Source organism: Python bivittatus, unplaced genomic scaffold (assembly GCF_059951505.1).
Source record: "Python bivittatus isolate LINGU-HERP-01145 unplaced genomic scaffold, Pbiv_v1 ctg000350_np1212, whole genome shotgun sequence".
In the NCBI taxonomy this organism is placed as follows: Eukaryota; Metazoa; Chordata; class Lepidosauria; order Squamata; family Pythonidae; genus Python; species Python bivittatus.
The window spans coordinates 30,953,584-30,974,982 of NW_028277074.1; the positions used below are offsets into that span (position 1 = coordinate 30,953,584).

Genomic DNA, 21,399 nt, shown 5'->3' on the forward strand with positions numbered 1-21,399 from the left:
CTATGCAGCAGGAGGACCAATCCTAGGTTAAGGACAAACTGTTTCTTTCACCCAGAAATTTTAGATTTCATGGCATGAACCCCTTGGAATCCCATATTGATCCAGTAAAACCCAATGTGTTAGGTGCATTTCATAGCTGAGGTAGATTGGTGAACCGTCTGAGAACTTTATTAAGTAGTTCCCTAGACCAAAACCTTAAAGGAAACAGAATAGGTAAATTTGATCAGAACAGAATTTGACTATTTCAATCTATAGAAAAGGAGAAAATCCAATATATGCAAATTTCAAGGATAGAAAGTACGGTTAACTTTTAAACTATTTTCAAACCATCTACATGAATACCTGCAGAGTTGGTACCAGCTGCATAATTCACATCAGAAATAACAAGAACATAAGAATGAAAGAACATAGAATTCTATACTCTATTTGAAAAAGTTTTAATATTAAATCCAGTGTGTTTCAGTGGACCTGACTTCAAATGCTCAGGACACTTCACAGAAACCTTATCTTGGAATTAGGTTCAAAGCAAATGAGCAATTTTATGCTCAAATAATGTTGCAAACATGTTACACAAAGCTAACATCCCACAGTCATTGTGCATTAATCCATTTATTACCTAGAATATGTTCTACTGGATAATATTTATTTATTTATTTATTTACAGTTTTTTATAGCCTGCCCCAATCAGAAGAATAAGAATGTTAAACAATAAAAAACTATAAACACCTCCATCAAGATGAACACCTCCAGCAATCAAGTACAGTAAAAAACTTGGGAGAATAGGGCTATTTTGGCAGCTTTTTCGAATGCCATGAGGGAGAGAGCTACACCAAATTCCAAACTTTAGGCACAAAACAGAAATGTCTTATCATCTGGTCCACATCCCCCTAACCGCCAATAAACATTTTAAAGGAGAAAAAAGACAAGACAGAAGAAAAAGACAAAATAAAATGAAATAAAATACACAATAACCAAGAAATTTACGAACATGAAATTGAATGAAATGGAATGTTAGATAATTTTCAGTCTAGCATTAATTTGGTTTTACATAGTTAAATCTTTTACTGTCATTTTAAAAACTGCAGATTATTAAAATCAAATTAGTATACAGTTAACAGCAATAACAGTATAAAGTGTGAAGTGAAATAATATATATTCTATCTAGTCAGTAAAAGAACTATCGTTATTTAACAGATCATTCAGGACTTAGTAAGATTCTGTATAAAGAAACAATTTAAATTTTGAATTTGATACAAGCCCATGTATGAAATTTAGTGCAAAAATGGTTTCTGTGTTGACTCAATTCTGCATAGGTTTTATTATTCAAATGCAAATTTACAGACATTAATATACAGTGGGGCAAAAAAGTATTTAGTCAGCCACCAATTGTGCAAGTTCTCCCACTTAAAAAGATGAGAGAGGCCTGTAATTTTCATCATAGGTATACCTCAACTATGAGAGACAAAATGGGGAAATAAATTCCAGAAAATCACATTGTCTGATTTTTAAAGAATTTATTTACAAATCATGGTGGAAAATAAGTATTTGGTCAATATCAAAAGTTCATCTCAATACTTTGTTAAATATCCTTTGTTGGCAATGACAGAGGTCAAACGTTTTCTGTAAGTCTTCACAAGGTTTTCACACACTGTTGCTGGTATTTTGGCCCATTCCTCCATGCAGATCTCCTCTAGAGCAGTGATGTTTTGGGGCTGTCGCTGGGCAACACAGACTTTCAACTCCCTCCAAAGGTTTTCCATGGGGTTGAGATCTGGAGACTGGCTAGGCCACTCCAGGACCTTGAAATGCTTCTTACGAAGCCACTCCTTCGTTGCCCGGGCGGTGTGTTTGGGATCATTGTCATGCTGAAAGACCCAGCCACGTTTCATCTTCAGTGCCCTTGCTGATGGAAGGAGGTGTTCACTCAAAATCTCACGATACATGGCCCCATTCATTCTTTCCTTTACACAGATCAGTCGTCCTGGTCCCTTTGCAGACAAACAGCCCCAAAGCATGATGTTTCCACCCCCATGCTTCACAGTAGGTATGGTGTTCTTTGGATGCAACTCAGCATTCTCTCTCCTCCAAACACGACGAGTTGAGTTTAGACCAAAACATTCTACTTTGGTTTCATCTGACCATATGACATTCTCCCAATCCTCTTCTGGATCATCCAAATGCTCTCTAGCAAACTTCAGACGGGCCCAGACATGTACTGGCTAAAGCAGGGGGACACATCTGGCACTGCAGGATTTGAGTCCCTGGCGGCGTAGTGTGTTACTGATGGTAGCCTTTGTTACTTTGGTCCCAGCTCTCTGCAGGTCATTCACTAGGTCCCCCCCATGTGGTTCTGGAATTTTTGCTCACCATTCTTGTGATCATTTTGACCCCACAGGGTGAGATCTTGCATGGAGCCCCAGATCGAGGGAGATTATCAGTGGTCTTGTATGTCTTCCATTTTCTAATTATTGCTCCCACAGTTGATTTCTTCACACCAAGCTGCTTGCCTATTGCAGATTCAGTCTTCCCAGCCTGGTGCAGGTCTACAATTTTGTTTCTGGTGTCCTTCAACAGCTCTTTGGTCTTGGCCATAGTGGAATTTGGAGTGTGACTGAGGTTGTGGACAGGTGTCTTTTATACTGATGACAAGGTCAAACAGGTGCCATTACTGCAGGTAACGAGTGGAGGACAGAGGAGCCTCTTAAAGAAGTAGTTACAGGTCTGTGAGAGCCAGACATCTTGCTTGTTTGTAGGTGACCAAATACTTATTTTCCACCATGATTTCCAAATAAATTCTTTAAAAATCAGACAATGTGATTTTCTGGATTTCCCCCCCCATTTTGTCTCTCATAGTTGAGGTATACCTATGATGAAAATTACAGGCCTCTCTCATCTTTTTAAGTGGGAGAACTTGCATAATTGGTGGCTGACTAAATACTTTTTTGCCCCACTGTAAGTCTACTGAAAAAAATTACTTAAAATTTTTGCCTTTTATAATTCAGTAACTCCCCCCCCCAAAGGGTGGCGTTGAAAAATTTTCCGCTCCTTAGGGGGGCGGCAGCTTAAAAAAGGTTGAGAATCAGTGATCTAGTGTATACCCTCCCATGTGTGTCAGGGCTGAGATTACCTGAAAAGGCCCATGGTTGCCCTGGAGGCCATGTATTCACAAGTTTCACCAGGCTTCCCTCCCAGAGCATTTTGGGAGTTCTAACACCAGCCCTGAGATGACCATCAGGAGTTTGAGAAGGGTCACTGTCATGCAGCTAAGAATTCAGTATGCCAGCAGTAACGCCAGCCTAACTGAACAGTCCAATTAGAAGCACTCCCAACTGGTTACCTCTAGGGCAGTGCTTACAACCACTGCTTTTCCCCAGCCAAGCTGGTGTGCCTGATACAGGACCCAAAAGCAGAGTGGGCAAATTACTGACAAGGATATATTTCTGCTGTTGTCGAACCTGATCCCAGTAATACATGCTAGGTCAGCATGCTCATTCACTACCATACCAAAGATGGATGTAATCTTTGGTGTACTAACTGCCTATATAGAGGGCTCTATATACAGATCTCCCATCTGTCCACTGTGATTATTTTGCACAGCATTTTGTCAGTAAAGTTGCTTAGATTTACTGTAGTCTTGACTCCAAATAGGCAGAGTCCTTGGTAGAAAAAGCTTTTGATAATTTGCAATGGCAATTCTTGCTGGCAGTTTTAAATAAAATGAAGCCTGGAAGAGTTTCAAGCTTGGGTTAAAAACATATATCAACAGCAAAAAGCAAAGACTATGACTAATAGAACACTCTCTATAGTTTTTCAAATCAGTAAAGGAACAAGAGAAGGATATCCACTCTCTCCTTTATTATTCATCATTGTGTTAGAAATACTGGCAAAAAAAAGTCCAAGGTGATAAATAGCAAGTCTCATAAATTTGCAGAGAGGAATATAAGCTTAAATGTTATGCAGATGATGTAGCATTAACACAGGACCACAAAAGGCAATAAAACAGTTAATGAAAACAATAGTTTTGGAGAATACTCTGAATATAAAATCAACATTAAAAAACTAAAAATAATTACAAGATTTTTAATGCAAGGAGAAATAAATCTGCAAGAAGAATATAGTGTAGCTGTCAGCTCATTCAGTGAAATACTTTGGTTTGCACCTGACAGGTAACCGAGAAATATACCAAAATATCTATGTGAAATTATGGCAAGAGAAGAGACCTTGAAAAGTGGAGGAACTTAATCTTGGTTAGGATCAATTGTGATCATCAACATGGATGTACTACTCAAGATAAACTGTTTCAAATGATGCCAATCAGAATTTCAGAGAAATCATTTTCCTCAATAAATAAATGAAGAAATATAATGTTTTTGATTCATTTGTTTAATTGGGTTCTCTTTATCTAGTTTTAGGACGTGTGGAGAACAGATCACATTTTAGGTCATATTTATGCAGAAATATTGAAAATTCAAAAGGATTCTACAGTAACTCAGGTTCTCATTGCCACCCAAGTGGACTTTTACAATGTGCTTTACACGGGGTTGTCCTTAAAGTTTACTTGGAAACTGCAAATAGTCCATAATGCAGCTCCCAGTTCACTGGCTCTTGGCGCTGGGGTTATGTAATACTGATTCTGTGAGACCTGCATTGATTGCTGATTGGTTTCCTGGTACAATTTAACATGCTTGTTTTGACCTATACAGTCCTTCATGGCTTAGTACCTGTATATGCAGGACTACCTGCTCCAACCAGAACTGACCTGACCCAGAAAATCCTTTAGGGAGAAATTATTTTTGTTCCACGCTTCCGAGAAGTTGGCAGGGGGGGCAAAGCTAGAAGACACTTTTCCTTGCTGGAACCAATATTTTGGAATAACTCCTGATGGAAATCAGGCTGGTTTCTCCTTATTGACCATCAGGAAGATGTTGAAAACCAGTTATTTCAGAGGGCATTCATCTAGTTTAAGAAATGTGCCATCTTTTATTGCTTTGTTTATTTGTTATTGTTTTATTTCTGGAGTTTTATGATGTTATCTTTTAGCCATATCATGGATGTTTTGAACTGTTATATACTACCAAAACTGCTAAGAGTAATTAGTGGGGTATATGTCTATTTAATTAACTGAAATACTCAAGATCTATTAGCAATATCACAGGATACTAAGTAGCTAAATGTCATGAATGACTGCTAGAAATAGTATTGCATCGTAATTACATTAAACTTTAGATCTACTGTATAACTAAACCTATGTTCATTCTTCATTTCTCAATTTACAATTCTATTATATGGCATTTCTATACAGTGATTTCAGCCCTTTCCAAATTGGATTAAAATAGTAATTAATTTCCTTTTTTGAATATTGACCATTAAGGTAGCAAATATTTTATTTTGGCTGCACAATTGGAATTGTATTTCAAAATTCTCTTTTTGGGGGGGCTTTTAGTTTTTAAAAAACATCTCTGACAGATAAGTAGGAACAGTGGCCATCTAACTGTAAACATAACAATGTTCAATGATATGTAGAATGGTATTTGCTGAAAGGTCAAAGTATGGCATACAATGAGAAAGGAAACTGATCTTCCAAGAAAAGTTTATTTTTTTAATTTGTTTCACTGACAAACATTTTGGCTTTTTGTTACTCAATGACCTATAAGAGTTAAATGAAAAAATAAGCAATTTTAAAAATTTCAAATCAGATTATGGGGTCTTGAGTTACATTGTTTAAAATCAAATAGCCAGCCCCACATAGTCTCTGAAAAACTGACATAAATTAAACACAAAACAAGTTTAGTTTTGGTAAAATACTGGATAATTAGATCCATCTTTGCCAATTTGTTTATATATTTATTGCAGATACTGACAAGACTTTTATGAGAGGTTTGATTTTCAGTACAATGTGGACATTATCTGTGCAACAGCTTCCACACTGAAAATGCATTCCAACTGTATGGAAACACAAATCATTCTTTCAAATTGAAGAACTGTTTTGTTTTTTTTGCTTTCAATCATCATCCACAGTAGGCTTGATTGTCACTCCTCTTCTAATCTGTCCCCATCCAATTAAACTGCAAAACAAGAAAAGCAGATTAGAATTACTTAGAGGCATTTAAAATAAATCAGAATAAAAGAAGATCCTCTAAGTACAATATATAAGATAATTTTATTTGAATTCCTAATTGTTTTCAAACTGATTACTTTGTTAATAAGTATCACTTCATGAACATCACATGTAGGAACAAGGGAAACTCCAGGTTTATGCAGGCCCCTCTCTGAGGCCCTTGGATAAAAAAATGTTTCCTCAGAGTGAGAGGCAGGAAGCCATCCTTCAGCGTTAGAGAGTTACCTGAGCAACGTAGTTTGGTTCAGGTGGCAAGGACTTTTTTTCCCAACTCTTGACATTAACCTGCCAAACTGGGAAATCCGACTCCAAGTTCCCCACCTCTCTATAACTGTAGGTAGTGGAGAAATTAATTCTGCTTTATAGTTTGTGATCTTTTTCTTCTCTAATTCTAAAGTTGACACCTAATTCAGTTACTTGATCTCAGTTTAGTACAGAATATAAACCAAACTATTTTCACTCCCAGACTTGTTGACTTTCTTTTCCAATTGCAGTCTTTTGGATTCTGTTGATTTTTGTTGGAGGAGTAGTGGGGGGGAGGGGGGGAGAGAAGAGTCTGCAATGGAAATGACCTGAAAGAATCCCAGTGTAGTCGAGAACATCCCACAAGTTTTCCCATTAAGTAAGGAATGTGGGTGATTACGAAGTAGAGGGTATTTTAATATCCTAACTCTGAAGGATAAAGTAAAAATATCAAACTTCTCTTTCTCTACCACTATACAGAAACAAAATTTGCAAGCGGTAAGAAACTTATATTGGAATCACGCTTGCAGTTTATTCCTTCTCCTTTATAGAACTTAACACAGCAGGTACTAGGTATACTTATGTGTTCTTGGACTTCCTAAAACACAAACTCCTGATAGTTATGATTCTATCTTAGAATTTTTAGAATTTTCACCATTATATATACAAATTGCAAACTCTAAATGGTGGTTCTTATGTTACTAAAATAATACCATTTATGTATAAGAGGAGGCATCAGGGAACACAAAAGTTTGCAAAAATACAAAAATTATTTGAAAAAAATATGGAGGAAATTCCTCTCAATGAAGTAATGAAGATGCAGCATCATTATCATCATCTACAGAATGACAATTGTCAGGATGGAGGCAGAAATGGAAAACTATTGGGTAGACTGGAAAGGAATATACTACTTATCAGCATGTCAAAACATTGTATTCCGTGTGCTCTGAAACATTTTGTTACAGGACCAACTTAATTACTTATTAATAATTAGTGTTATTAATTATCATGGATTGCATCCAGCAGATTACATACTAACTTTACATTATCTGCCATTTGTGCTTTATTACTTCAATAATTTGTGTTTAGTTTAAAGTATATTCATGATGATAATCCATTATATACTATTTCAGCATGTTTTATTTCAAATCATCTTACCGCCAGTGTTTCTCAACTCTTCGACTAAGGGCAATTTTTTCTCCTACTTCAGTGCATACAGGATTAGTTAGCACTATTTTCCCCAGATCAGCTTTCACTGCACTGACCCGTCCTCCAGTTGAAAGAGATCCTATGTTTACCATTAGGACTTCATTTTTGGATAATTTTTGCACCTACAGCAAGTAGTAAAGAATTTCAAATACATATGTAACTTGTATCATTTTAAATTTGTAAGCATCCCTTTTAAAATACAAGAAATTAACAGAATTTAAATGCCCCGTAATTTCATCAGAAATAGTTTAACTAACCTTAGCAGCTTTCTTGTCCCCTTCAGTACGGACACCCAGTAGTCGTCTCAACAAGAAGTAGGAAATTTCAAGTTCTGTGAATATTTCAGGTAGTGCTCCAACTGCACCTAGAACTTGCCCTACCATTCGATCAGCTCGGCACAAAGTCGGGTCAATCTTGGTACCAACACCTAATAACAAAATACTTATTTGAAAAAAACTACAAGTATCCAATTATTAAGTTACATTTAAGTCAGCAGACAGCATTCAGTGCTTTTAGAATATTATTTATTTATTTACTTAAATTTATTACTTGCCCAACTCCAATGGATTATTTTCTTTTTCTTGGATCTTATAAGAATAGCTTGGTAATCCTAATGAATCTGCCAAAAATATATGCTGAACCATCAGCCTCCTGGACTCTTCCTTTTTTAGTAATTGTTTTGTACAGGTTTTAGGTTTTATGTAATTATATTTTTATTTATTGTTTTAATGAGTTGGTATTAGGGGGAGATGGGTGGGGATAAATTTAATAAATAAAATAAATAAATGCTGCTGTTTAGGCCACATATATGATTAACTCTTCCAAAGTTTCTTTGATCAGCTTTATAACTTTATATTATTTGTACTACTCTATAAATATGTATTAATATAGAACAGTATAACACTTGTTGAATTCTAGATGATTTGAAAGACTAAGTTGTTCAAAACACATTCTCTCAGGGGAAAAAGTGAAAGCTGGTAAGGACACAGCTGACAGTAAAACAGCATCACTGCCAGGAACATAGCCTCCTTAAATCATCTACGTAGCAAAACAAACAAAAGTGTTGTAACAGTGGTAGTTTCCTTTCCCCTTCATCCAAGAGCCACTGGGGAATGAGCTAAAATTAAAAAAAGAGACTTACATTTTCCTCTCTTGTTGACAGTTCTTCATTCTATTTACCACCTCATGCTGCGCATGCATGCAAATATATACATACATACATACATACATATATATATTGCATATATACTATAAGCACCACTTTGAAAATTGTTTCAGAAAGTATAGACATGTTTATAGCTGTTCCATAAAAAAGATGTTGCTGGAACTGCATATTCATAGGCACAGTCTTATTTTGGTATCTTCCATGATCTCTTAAGCATAAATGCAAAACAAACATACCAATAAGGCCTCCTGGTACAGCATATTGCAGATCATTATGTTCTGCAAACAGAGATACAATTTTGGAGAAGATAGGCTTGCACATAAGTTTTCCTTCACTATCCTTTGAGACAATGCCAGGCCTCACCTCAAGTTCCTGGCCAACCTAGTAATAAAAGGTATAAGAAAGGAAGGTTATTACATATCAATTTCTATACAGTGCATTAGTAATAGCTTTTATTTACAGAACATAACTAAAATATATCTTATAATAGAAAGCAATGCATTTTCATGAATGTTAGCATTTAGCTCTGAAACACACAAAAAGGATGTGTGAGGCATTGTTCCTTAGTTGTATCAAGATAAATTTTACATCTATAATATCACAAAATGATACCTGATGTTTTAGCATTATTTAAGAGTAAAATTTCAATTATTCTATAACTGCTTGTTTGGTTATATATCAAGTTTGTCACCACCCATCTCATTAAAAAACTACTCTGGGTGGTTTACAGAGAAAATAAAATTAATTAAAAATACAATATAAAAGTCTTTGAATAAATAATAAATATATTCCAAGAATTGATGGTGATTGGCGTGTAGCTCAGGGAGCATCATCAGGGTGCCAGCCACCCCCAGGATTGATTAAAACTCTTATTGCCCCACCTAAGCTGGCAGAGATAGGTCTTTAATCCCTTCTGGAAAGCTGGGAGAGTAGGGGCCCACTGGGGGGAGAATATTCCAGAGACCGGGGGCAACGGCAGAGAAGGCTCTCCTCCTAGGCCCCGCCAGCTGACATTCTCTCGCTGACGGGGTCTGTAACATGCTCTTTCTGCCTGACCGGGTGGGATGGGTTGATGTGATGGGGTCCCTCAGGTAGCCTGGACCTATGCCATGTAGGCTATAAAGGCAATAACTTTATGCCTATGTCTGTATGCTTTAGCCATGGATTATACAGGTCCATGTAGAACACTGATCTTCTCATTGATGGTAGCCTTTTCTCCTGAAAAGGACTCCTTTGCTGCCCATGGTTCTGAATGGTCAATGGAAAGGGTCTATCTTGGCAGGTAGTCATTCTTCTATGAGGAGAAAGTGTACAGACAGGATGCCCATGACTATAACTTCTCTAATCCCTGGAGAAATCATCTGATAGGTCCAGGGACACTAGTGTACAGGGTGTACTGAAAAATAATTCACCGACAATAGTCATTGAAGAGTGCAACTTGAATGTAACTTGTGTTCTGGAACTAGACAGAACTGAACCTGGGAGGGATTTAACCCCTACTCTTACTTTTAGTCTCAATTCTTATCCTATCTTCCAGAGCAATTGGAACAAGTACCCAATCTAGAATACAAACCTGCACTATAGGAAAATTGCATTTAATTTGAATTTATTTATATTTAGCACAAGTATCAGTCTTTTTTTAAGAAGTAAAAGTTAAATCACCTATTTGTAATCTCTGAGGTATAACACAATTAAATACAAGCTTTTGTTGCCAACTGTAAAATCTTCTTTCTCTATTTGTTTTAAACAAAACAAAGATTAGAAATATTAAATTAGGAAAATTAAATAATCATCCAGAGACACGCATGACTAGTTTCAGAAGCAGTGGGAATGCTTGTATTTCCCCAATCATCAGCCTATATGACAAACATCATGGAAATGAAGGAGTTATTATCAGTAGTTTAGAGTATGGTGAGGGATCATCATTCCAAAGAAAAAGCCAAGCATTCCATAGATCACATCAAAGACCTTGGAAAAAATCTCACTTATTCCATTCTTGGGCTACTATCATAAACACAAAGTCATACTAAACACACAGTATTACATCTAAAACTACTTGAGCGGACTTTGATTCATCCAACAGGACTTCTTTTTACTCTCTTCCCCTTCATGTTCCCCAAATAGGTTCTGGAGAGTCCCCCAAATTCCAGAAGGAAGAATATAATCTGCTGACAGATCTATTCAATCAGCAAGTAAATCACTACAGCATACAACTCTATCCTTAATATAAATAATAACAGCTTGATAATCAGCACTGGAAAGAGACATTACCTTTAATACACCTTTTAGAATACTACCACCAGCTACACCTCCCTTCAAGTCATCAACTTCACATCCAGGCTTGTTAACATCAAAAGATCTAATAACTGAAAAGGATATACTCTATTAGGTTTAGCTTAATGTTGATGCAATAAAATCTTAAGCATGTTACTACCATAATATATTTATTAATTGATCAAACTCTGAATATAATGCTTTATCAAGCCATGGATTTGGTGTACAGTATTGCTCCATATCTTTTTTTTTTTTTGGAAGATAAGACTATTTGGATTAGAAAAAAATCTATACATAAAGAATGTCTAGAAATGTGTGTGACAGCTTCCCCAAAACAGTTTCTTGATAGATCTGTACTGCATGCAGTAGATATGGCATTATCACAAACCCTTGAAACAAACATTGTGTGTCTAGACAGCTTACCCACTTATAAAAATATGCCTGACAACGCTGAATTCAGAAACAGGTTACTATTTGTAGTAGCACAAAGTAATATCAGATTTATTTCTTTTGAACAGAAACTTTCAAAACACATTATTTTACGAACTGGAATTTCAAAACAGTTTGTGGGAGCCACCTATTCAGTTTTCTTGAATAACGACCTTATGAATATGAGCCAAACTGCTCTGTGATTTGAGAAATAACTCTATATGGATAACAGAGTTTCACTTGTAAACTGCTAAAAATGCTGCAGCCCTAAAATCAATAAATATTGCCCCTATGAAATCAGTGTGATTCAATTTAATTTCTCATAACTATGCTTACCATTAAATAAGAAAGCACAGAAAGTTACATCGCTATGAAGTTATAAAATCTGTTACATAAATACACACCATTTTAATGTGTTTTAACTTATTTAAATATATGTCCCACTGGGTTCTAATCACACAATATATCACTTTCACTTAGAATTAATGATACATAACACTAAGTTGAATTTAAGCTAAATTTTTATCATACCAAAATATTTCTTATAATGTCTATGTATCAAAGATGCTGTGTTAACAATAGTAACAATGAGTATGGTAAATGCATATTTATCACATCATTTAACCAAGTTCCTGCATCAGGATATGGTGTTCTATGTAGAAGCAAACAGTGATTTAAATAGACATACCAATAAGCCTTGGTTCTGATGTGAAGTCCCTTAAAGGCACTGGAATTTTCTTTACAATGTATTCACAAACAACTTCAATGTTGTATTTTAGCTGTGCTGAGATTGGAATAATTGGAGCTCCTTCTGCAACTGTACCTATTTCAGAAGACAGTTATATATTATAATACTTGTTAAGCTCTATTTATTACAATTAATATATTAGGAACTCCAGCATAAAAACTTTTTTTTTTGCTTTATAATCTACAGAACAATACATACTATTCTTGGACAAGAAAAAAAAAATACAGATTCACTTACAGAATGGTTTGCTAAAAAAAGTCGGCTCAGGAGAAATAATCATAATTTGCAATACAGGTAGTCTCTGGGTTAAGAATGCCCAGGTTACAGACGACCCATAGTTAAGAACAGAGCCTACTGTAGCAAAATTCAAGTTAAATACACAATGGTTCAAGTTCATTACACAATACCATTTATACAGTATTATACAATAATACTGTTCCAGTTTACGTAGAAATTCGACTCAAGGACAGACCTTGGGAACAGAACTCATTGTTAAACGGGACTACCTGTAGATCAATTCTACCTCTAGAAAATTGATACTTGAGAATGAATGCCCAAGATTCAGTGTCCAAAGAGATTTGATTTGTGTGCTTCAAAGAGCTCTTCATGCCATAATCAGGGATAAGAAAGAATTTGTAATGGAGAAATGCTTCCTTCAGTTGAAGCATCAATTTATTTTCAGTTCATCCTTTCTTCAATTTGAAGTAGTAGTTGAAATTAGCCAATACCCCCCAAATTCCTTCTCTGAGTAATTGGCAAGAGGGAGATTTTCTAATGATAAAAATGGCTTTTCTGGCTTCTCCTTGACTAAAAGTAACTGAGCATTTTCAGGATTATTTACTGCTGGGAAGCATTTGCATATTTCTCTACTTCCTGAATTGAAGAATTTTATGTAAGAAAAAAACAAAGACTGGCATGAAAAGGATTAAAAGGATAAAAACTCATCCTCATCTTATTTTTCTCACCAATGTTTGAAAATCCTTACCAAAAATAAATAAATAAATAAATAAAAGCCAGGAATCAAATGGGATGTCTGAGACAGGTTACGGTTCTTTACTCATTTTTTTGTTACAATTAGACTGCAAGAGTATTTAGTACAAAAATTGAGTCTATAATTTTGCTTGAGAACAGATAAGCAAAGGACAGTAACAACGTACAACATTTTCTTTGAGATAAGCACTCTACAATGACTTGAAATTAGTTGGGTAAATATTTACTTTCAGTATCATTGAGATTTCTGTTTTGGTAAAAGATACTATGAACAGATACAGGTTATTAAAAACAGAAAATCTAGTAAATCTTCAAAATTTCAGATAGGACTATGTTGTAGAATGTACCAACACCAGTTACAGATTCTATGTAGACAGCACTGTTGCAACCAAATTGAATTGCCTGTCTCTATCCCTCATGTATTTGTTGGCTTGATGTTTAAATGTCCCACTGCAGATTAAAAGTGACTGGATTAATCAGAGCTAATGCTCAACCAAACTATCAGAAGTACTACAGAGACTGCTTTGTATGTGCATTTGTGCGAAGCGAACCCTTGCTGAACCCATTACCTATTCTTCTAGATTTCTTGTATCTCATCAGCCTGTCAAAAAATTTTCAGTGTTAACTCTAAAAACTATTACAGCATGATGTAGAATTAAGAAATTGTAACTTTGATTAATACTTATGCTAAAGAAATAATTCTTAATAATCCATACTTAGCCTGGGATTCCTGACAGAGGAAGAGTGTCAAAGTTCTCTCTTTTAGTTTTAGGCACCAGCAACTGTGCCAAGCAACAAGACCTCATCATTTCTATCAGATGTGGAACTTCCTCCATAAATCCCTCAAGAAAGAGAGAGCTTCAGAAGATGGAATGGCGTAGGATAGTTGGCTATGAAGAACACAGCTGAATCATGCAAGGCTACTTGAAAGTAATCTGAGGTACCCCAGGCTGATAAAGACCAACTGTGCTTAATGTAAGATCTTTTACAGAGTGATTTTGGCAAGGATAAGTCACTGGTGCAATCTTGATATATGGCTTGACTCCCTCCTTGTTAGTCCTTGTCAAGGACTAAGTCCTTGTTATAAAGAAATTCCTGGCATTTGACTCCCCCCCCCCCCCAATTTCCCCATTTGTTTAACCCTTAGTCACTGTTTGTTTGCTTTTGGAGTTCTGATCTTGGGTTAAATTTACTAAAATTAGTTAATAAACTTACAAAATTAGCTTGACAGATTTGATAATATGGCAATAATTCTGAAAATGAGCTGTTGTTTGTGAGGCCAGGCAAAGAGTTGGCTTGCAGTAAACAAGAGAAACTTCTTGATTTTGATCTGGAAACTCACCTTGCACAAATGCTAGAATTTGTTCATACTGTTCTTTGGCTTGGCTCTCTTTTACCAAATCAATTTTATTCTGTAAAATTAGAATGTGTTTCAGTTTCATAATTTCAATAGCAGCTAAGTGTTCTGAGGTCTGCGGCTGAGGACATGATTCATTGCCAGCTGGAACAACAGAAAAACAAGTAATATTTACAGCAGAATATAGGAGACTGATCACCATCTTAATGAAAGGCTAAAATGCAGGATGCTAATCCTCCTGTAAACTAAAGTTAGTTGGGAATAATTGAAATACCTGAGTGAAACTTTACATGCGAATTTCATGTAATGAGTAAATATAAAGTTTACCTTATAATAAAGATTACAGTTAATCAAATTTTGTTTACAATCATGTGAAGTTTGTCACACTAATTGCTTACAGTATTTTATTATTAAACATGGTGCTATATTTTTGTGCTATCTTGTTATGACTAACCATTGATATTCTGCATAAATATTATGTAATCCAGGAAATGCATCCTTATAGCAATATGAATAGACACTAGCACAACTGTATTCTGTAAACCTCTGTATTTCACACTAATGTACATGTGTATATGTGTGACAAAAAAAGAGAGAATGTGTTGGATGTGAGGCTGACTAAATATGTTCACTGTAAACTAGTCAATGCAGTATCTAAAAAAAGAGCAGGTAAAGGATTTTTATCTCACACTGCTCTAAATTTCACTTTCCTCCTTTCCCAAGCAGAGATGAAAGGAAGTCTGCTTATGTCAGCCATCAATTTTATATCTATTATAGAACTCAGCAGAGCAGAAGCTATCAAACCTTATTCCAGAAAACTGAGAAGAGAACAAGTAATCAGCATGCACAGACTCCAGAAGCATGTACTTTTTAATGTTTTTATGGATTATGAGGGGTGAAGCTCTCCATGATCTTAATGCATACTTCTGGCACCATTCTCTTTGCCTTTTCTTGTTCAAGAATGACAGCTTAATTGGAAGATAGGTATGGATGGAAAAGGCGATGATCCTATTTTTCCAGCAGAGAAAGTAGCACATAAGGTTTTGAAGCAAGTTAATATATTACTAAATTCAGTCAGGCAATAAGGTTTGAGGATTATACAGCAGTGCTTAAATCTTTTTAATCATTGTTAGGAAAAATGATGAGGATGAAAAGAGAATTATTTGGCTTTCTCTACTGGTGGTCGCCCCTTTCTCTGCCCTCTTTGTCCCAATAGGTACTTGCCACTACCTTTTAGAAACGTATATAGTTACATCTACCAACAAAGTCCCTCCAGAGTGTTGCCTATTCCAGCATAATATACTATAATGTACCTTGCAAGGGCAATATTAACAGTAAAATTCCTTAGCCATAAATATGCCATGGGTCTATACCAATATCAAGCTCCTACACTACTAATAATTACCTATTAGCAGTAGAGCTGCATCCATGACAGCTGCTCCATTCAACATAGTAGCCATCAAAATGTCATGGCCAGGACAATCCACAAAAGAGACATGTCTGTCATATAAGGAAAGAAAAAAATAACCATAAATAGTATTCTTTACAAAAGAATATTAGTTAAAATAATTAGATGTAAAAATGTAAAAACACGAATTTTGACATATTACAGCAAATGTGAAAAAAGATCTCAGATTTAAAACTGATCCATTCTTCCAGTTGTGCAATCATATATTAAGTTTTAATTATTAATTTCATTCTGATTTTAAATATCATACTGCACTAAGATAATAGCGTATATTTTACATACACATACACACACACAGAGTCTGTCTCTCTCTCTCTCTCTTATTTTCCTATGCTATGTATTAACATATTTTATGGGTTTAAATAAAAACAGATTTGTATTCTCCCTAGGGAACATATAGATAATGCATTAAAAAAAATTAATAGAATGTGTTATGTTTGAAATATTAGCATTAATGAACTGAGATGTGTAACAGAATTACAAATAAACAAAGCACAGCAGAATTTATGGAAATGCTCAGTTAAGATTATCAGCATTCTGTTTCCATGTCTAATCACTGAAAACAACTAATACTGGACTGAAATTCAAAAAGGCTATCATCTTTTTTCAATGCATTGATTTCTTCAATACTTGCTTCCAGCACTCAAATTTCAACCGCTTGCTGTTTACCAAGGATACAGGAATGCCAAAGAGTAAACAAAAATGGCAGACCCTATTTTTCTTTACTGCCTTTCATAAAAGTTTCTATAGGCGGTCTTGAGCAAATTCCTAGCCAAGTTGCTGCCATATAGCAATCCAACATATAGCTGAGCCCTTAGTGGTGTCATGAAAATCAGTGTTTAACTGTACCTACTTACATATATTCTTCACACACAAAATACATAAAAAACAAATCACATTGAACTAGACTTGTCACCTGACTAGTTTAAAATTCCCTTTGGTTCCAGAAATATCTGTAGGGAATTCATCAGGTGTACTGCTCCCACAGGATCGGTAACATTCTGGTCGGGAACAATTTGGATCATCAAGCTTGTAAATCTGCAGAGAAAAGACAATATAAAGATTAAGTTCACTAGTGATTGGTAGAGTTTAAAGAAAGCAATATGTTGGCTCAAATAAAACCTGATAATTTGATTAGATGTACAGTAGTGACAAACCTTAGCATTGGCATAGCCGAGCTTGATAGTGATATTTCTTTCCAGTTCATTTTTGAATCTGACTGTGTGAACTCCAGAAATAGCTTTTACTACTGTTGATTTTCCATGAGCTACATGGCCAATTGTACCTAGATTTTAAAAACAAAAGTTGTCAATTTCATAAAAATTCTCTTACGGAATGAATGAATTTTATAATTATCAACATCCATCTTAAATGTTTAGTTCACTATGTTATCCCCAAGTATTTATGAAAAACTCAATTAATTTTTCTTGTAATGGACAACAGAATTAGAACCACACAGAACAGTATTTCAAAATCCAGATTATGTTCTCTATGCACCAAGCATTTCCTTTCTATGTTAACTGAGATGCTAGCCAAATTAACTAATTTAACCCCCCACCAAAAAATGTATTACTTCACTGTCCTCCAAGTCTAGCTGTAGCAGTATTAACATAAAATATTATACAGAGCAGATTTTATATTAGAACTGCAATTAGGAACAAGGCCAAAAGGATGATATATCATTTCATACACTAATCCAGTAATTCTGAAACTAGTCTTACTATATTACATGCATTCATGGAAAAATATTTCAGTGAGCAACCTAAACTGATGGCCTGGTTTAATACTGGTGGCAACATATTTATTTACAATTAACCCCCTTCTAAGTATACTTAAGGCAACATCAGTTCTATAATAAGACGATCTTTTGAATCCTAGCCTTACTGCCTTTACAACAACCATATTCCATATAACTGTATTGTTTTCAGTGTAGCAAGGTTAACTGGAACAGGGCATGGGATGAGATGAACTTCATAAGCAAGATGAACTTGGCTTCTTTCTCTCTCTCTCTTTCTCTCTCTCTCTCTCTCACACACACACACAAGCATGAACACATTAGGACTAAGACATTGAACAAAGAAGTTCAAAGAAAGAACCAGAGTGGTATAGAAAAGATAAGAACGAAATGAAGGCTGCCCACTGAAAATATAATTCAGGAATCAAATTCTCTATGCAATGATAACCCTTATGGGGGAAAAAAAAACTTATTTAAGACTCACAAATTAAAACGAATTCAGACTACTTAGGTGGTGAATTAAAGAAACTAAACAAAGTCGAGCCATAAAGCACATACATCCCAAGAAAAGGAAGTTCAAAAGTGTTATGTAAAACATCTACCAACAGATATATGTATCACATTTACTCTGTTTAACATTGATTAAAACAATGGCAGGATTATGATTTGTGATTCAATTAAACAATACATAGGACACACTCAGAGCCACATGTACTTATGTCTTATAGGCTCACACTTTGGGTTAAACTTTAAACTAAAATAAGAAAACATACTTTACAGTACTTTCTAAGAGCTCCTACTGAAGCATTGCATGGTGAGTAGCATGCAATTAATACTGATCAGTTCCTTCTAGTTATAATTTGCTGTATCTTACCTATATTAATTGTAGCTTGTCTACTGATGACTTCTGGTGACAGAGGTGTTAACTTAGTAACATCCTGCAGAGAACAGATTATTAGTCAATTCCAGAACATTAAAGATCCCAAAAAGCAGATAAGACCTTTTTGTTTTCATAATATAGAAAAGGGAAGAGAAATCTTAAGTCCAGGTTTTGCTGTGCAAGTAAAATTAGACTTTAGGTACCTGCTCAACTAAGAATTATATACATAGCTTAAGGTTATATTTTGCAACTAAATAAAACTGAATTTTAATACAGTAGTGTCCCCCCCCTTCAATGCTTTTAGAGTGATATTTTTAAACATGAAGTCTGAAATAATGTTTAAGAAGCATTTATATCAATTAACTATTTACTAGCTGCTCATATCATAAAACATCCACAAGTCGTCCTTGCATAACAACCACAATGGGGACCGGAAAATTCATTGTTAAGCGGGATGGTTGGTAAGCGAGTCATGCCTGATTTTACAACCTTTTTTGTAGTGGTCATTAAGCAAATCATGCAGTTCCCCATTGATTTTGCTTGCCGAAAGCCAACTGGGAAGGTGAAAAACGGCAATCACATGACCCTGGGACACTGCAACCATCATAAGTGCGAGCTGGTTGCCAAGCGCCCGGATCATGATCACATGACTGTGGGGGGTGCTGCAACAGTTGTAAGTGCGAGAACCAGTTGTAAGTCCCTTTGTTCAGCACCACTGTAACTTTGAACAGTCACTAAATGAATGGTTGTTAAGTGAGGACTACCTGTAATTAGCTATAAAGCTTGCCCACAATAAAAAGTGCTTAAGTTGGTGTCCTGTGATTTAAAGTTTAAATTAATTCATCAAAAGATTGTTTTTCGTATCTATTAGACACCATCCAGAATGTTTAATTAAGGATGGACTAATGATGGACTATTTTGGCATTGCAAGAAATTTATGCAATACATTGACAGAATTATTGAGGAAACTCTTTTTTAAATATACTGTACGTATATCGTATATCGGGAAAAAATACAAAGTGCTTAATGTATTTTTTAATATTTGTCCTGATAAGTTCCTTATGTAGAATTAATATAGTCCTATTTTTCAAGTAAGAGAAGTAATGTGAAAAATGTCCAAAGTTATTTGATAAAAATATTAAATTACTTATAATAAGATCACAACTACAGTTGCAAAGCAACAAATATACTACATTGCCAAACATGCAGTGTAATTGAGTAGTATATTCTTTCCTTGTAAGGACTCCAAACAATTTTAGATGCAACAAATATCTAAATATATCAACATCACACTATGCAATGAAAGCCACAATTTTGTTTTACTTTTATACAAAACCAATGCCAGCTTGCTTCTCTTAGTAAAACAACTGGAATCTGAATATTAGGCACATTTTTGCATCACAATGGCAACAGCTCTTGTAAGTAATTAAGAGAGAATTCTCTTCAGATTAGCTCAGAGACTGAAGTAAAACACATGCCTTACACCATGCCTTATGATAATGTATTTGATTTAGCATGTGAACCTTAAGACTTCACTTATGTGAATCCAATCAATTGTAACCTATTTGATGAACTACAAATAAACTGTGACTAGTTACAGTGTGAAAATCCTGTCACAATGAGGCTGGTTTGGCTTTAACTTAGCATATTGTTTGAATTGAATCACTATGATTTGTAAGTCACAGCTTATGGCAGGGGCAGGCAAACCTTCTTTGAGGGGAGGGGGACCATGGACAGAATGATGATACAAAGTATTTAGGGCAACAGAATATATCTGATCAGGGCTAGGGATTTTCAATTTCTCCTGGTCTCTGGATGATTTTTTTTTTAAAAAACTGTTCTATTATTTTAGTATTTTAAAATGCTAAACTATTCATATATTTCCCAATTCAAATGGCAACATACCATGTTGGTGATTTTTTTGTAATCATCATCAGTGGTGTTGGGGGCCACAACTACTCTACCTGAATGCCAGGTGTGGCTTGGGAATGAACACTAACCATTCTAAGTTTTATGGTATGACTTTTTATACAAACTTGACCAAACGTGCCTTGTTAAGTAAAACATAGCTTAGTATGCTATGGGAACTCAGCTTCTCTCTGTTCTACCCTGTATTGATTGCACTACAAAAAGGAGTGGAAAGAGAGGGAAATATCCCCTGTGAACACGACTATATAACATCGAAATTCAGTTATCGATAGAGATCAGGCTTCTTTCGCTGGAACAAGCTGATAAAGGCAGGATGTCACTGCCTCATTATGGCTTTGCACTTACGCACTAAATAAAATAAAGGTGTTTTATGTAGGGGAAAAAAAAGCGTGAGAACATTTGGGAGATTTCCTTTCCATCACCTTCCCACCGAACCGTTTCATAAAGCCTTTCCTTACTAATCTAACTACCCTTTAATAGGAACAAAAAAGCAGCAGCAGCAGCAGCAGCCAGGCAAAGCGAGGCAGATTTTCGGAACTCCCGACCACCACCCAGACCTTCGATTCCCGGGCAGAGAATAGCGCAAGGCAACCTCTTGGGACACTACACCGCTCAGCCGATGCAGCCTTCCCACTCCGAATTCCCTTCTCACCAAAGTAGTCAGGTCTTGCCGGGAAAGGTGCGGCTGCCCCAGTGTCACTCCGGCTTCATCCCCCGCCATCTTGCTTGAAAGGAAGTTAGGAGCCCGAGGAGCCTGCCTGATCTTCCACTACAAGAGCCAGCAATTTCACTGGCACGCAGTTTACTCCCAGGTGATGCTGCAAAATATCTAGGAACAGAATTACATCCCGTCG

The 21,399-nt window shown here is 35.6% G+C and overlaps 1 protein-coding gene across 1 annotated transcript; it reads right to left on the reverse strand.

The window, feature by feature from the left end:
- Positions 1–3,833: 3,833 nt before the first annotated feature.
- EIF2S3 (eukaryotic translation initiation factor 2 subunit gamma) lies at positions 3,834–21,352 on the reverse strand. The gene is made up of 12 exons (XM_007438700.3): positions 21,198–21,352; positions 18,611–18,674; positions 17,159–17,286; positions 16,918–17,039; positions 15,939–16,033; positions 14,519–14,677; positions 12,127–12,261; positions 11,007–11,101; positions 8,972–9,116; positions 7,828–7,997; positions 7,520–7,692; positions 3,834–6,065 (listed from the first exon to the last, which is right to left on the reverse strand). The coding sequence occupies exons 1-12, from the start codon at positions 21,264–21,266 to the stop codon at positions 6,002–6,004; spliced, it is 1,419 nt and encodes a 472-aa protein (XP_007438762.1). The 5' UTR covers positions 21,267–21,352; the 3' UTR covers positions 3,834–6,001.
- Between the last annotated feature and the right edge of the window lie 47 nt (positions 21,353–21,399).

What these genes read in the sequence shown, in the direction of transcription:
- EIF2S3 (XM_007438700.3), bottom strand. Translation starts at nt 21,266, where the DNA reads ATGGCGGGGGATGAAGCCGGAGTGACACTGGGGCAGCCGCACCTTTCC. An exon ending in TCGGCTATGCCAATGCTAAG is followed by an intron (nt 17,040 to 17,158) that starts GTTTGTCACTAC and finishes TTTTCTCTGCAG; the next exon opens with ATTTACAAGCTTGATGATCC. An exon ending in TGCAGCTCTACTGCTAATAG is followed by an intron (nt 14,678 to 15,938) that starts GTAATTATTAGT and finishes CTGTTGTTCCAG; the next exon opens with CTGGCAATGAATCATGTCCT.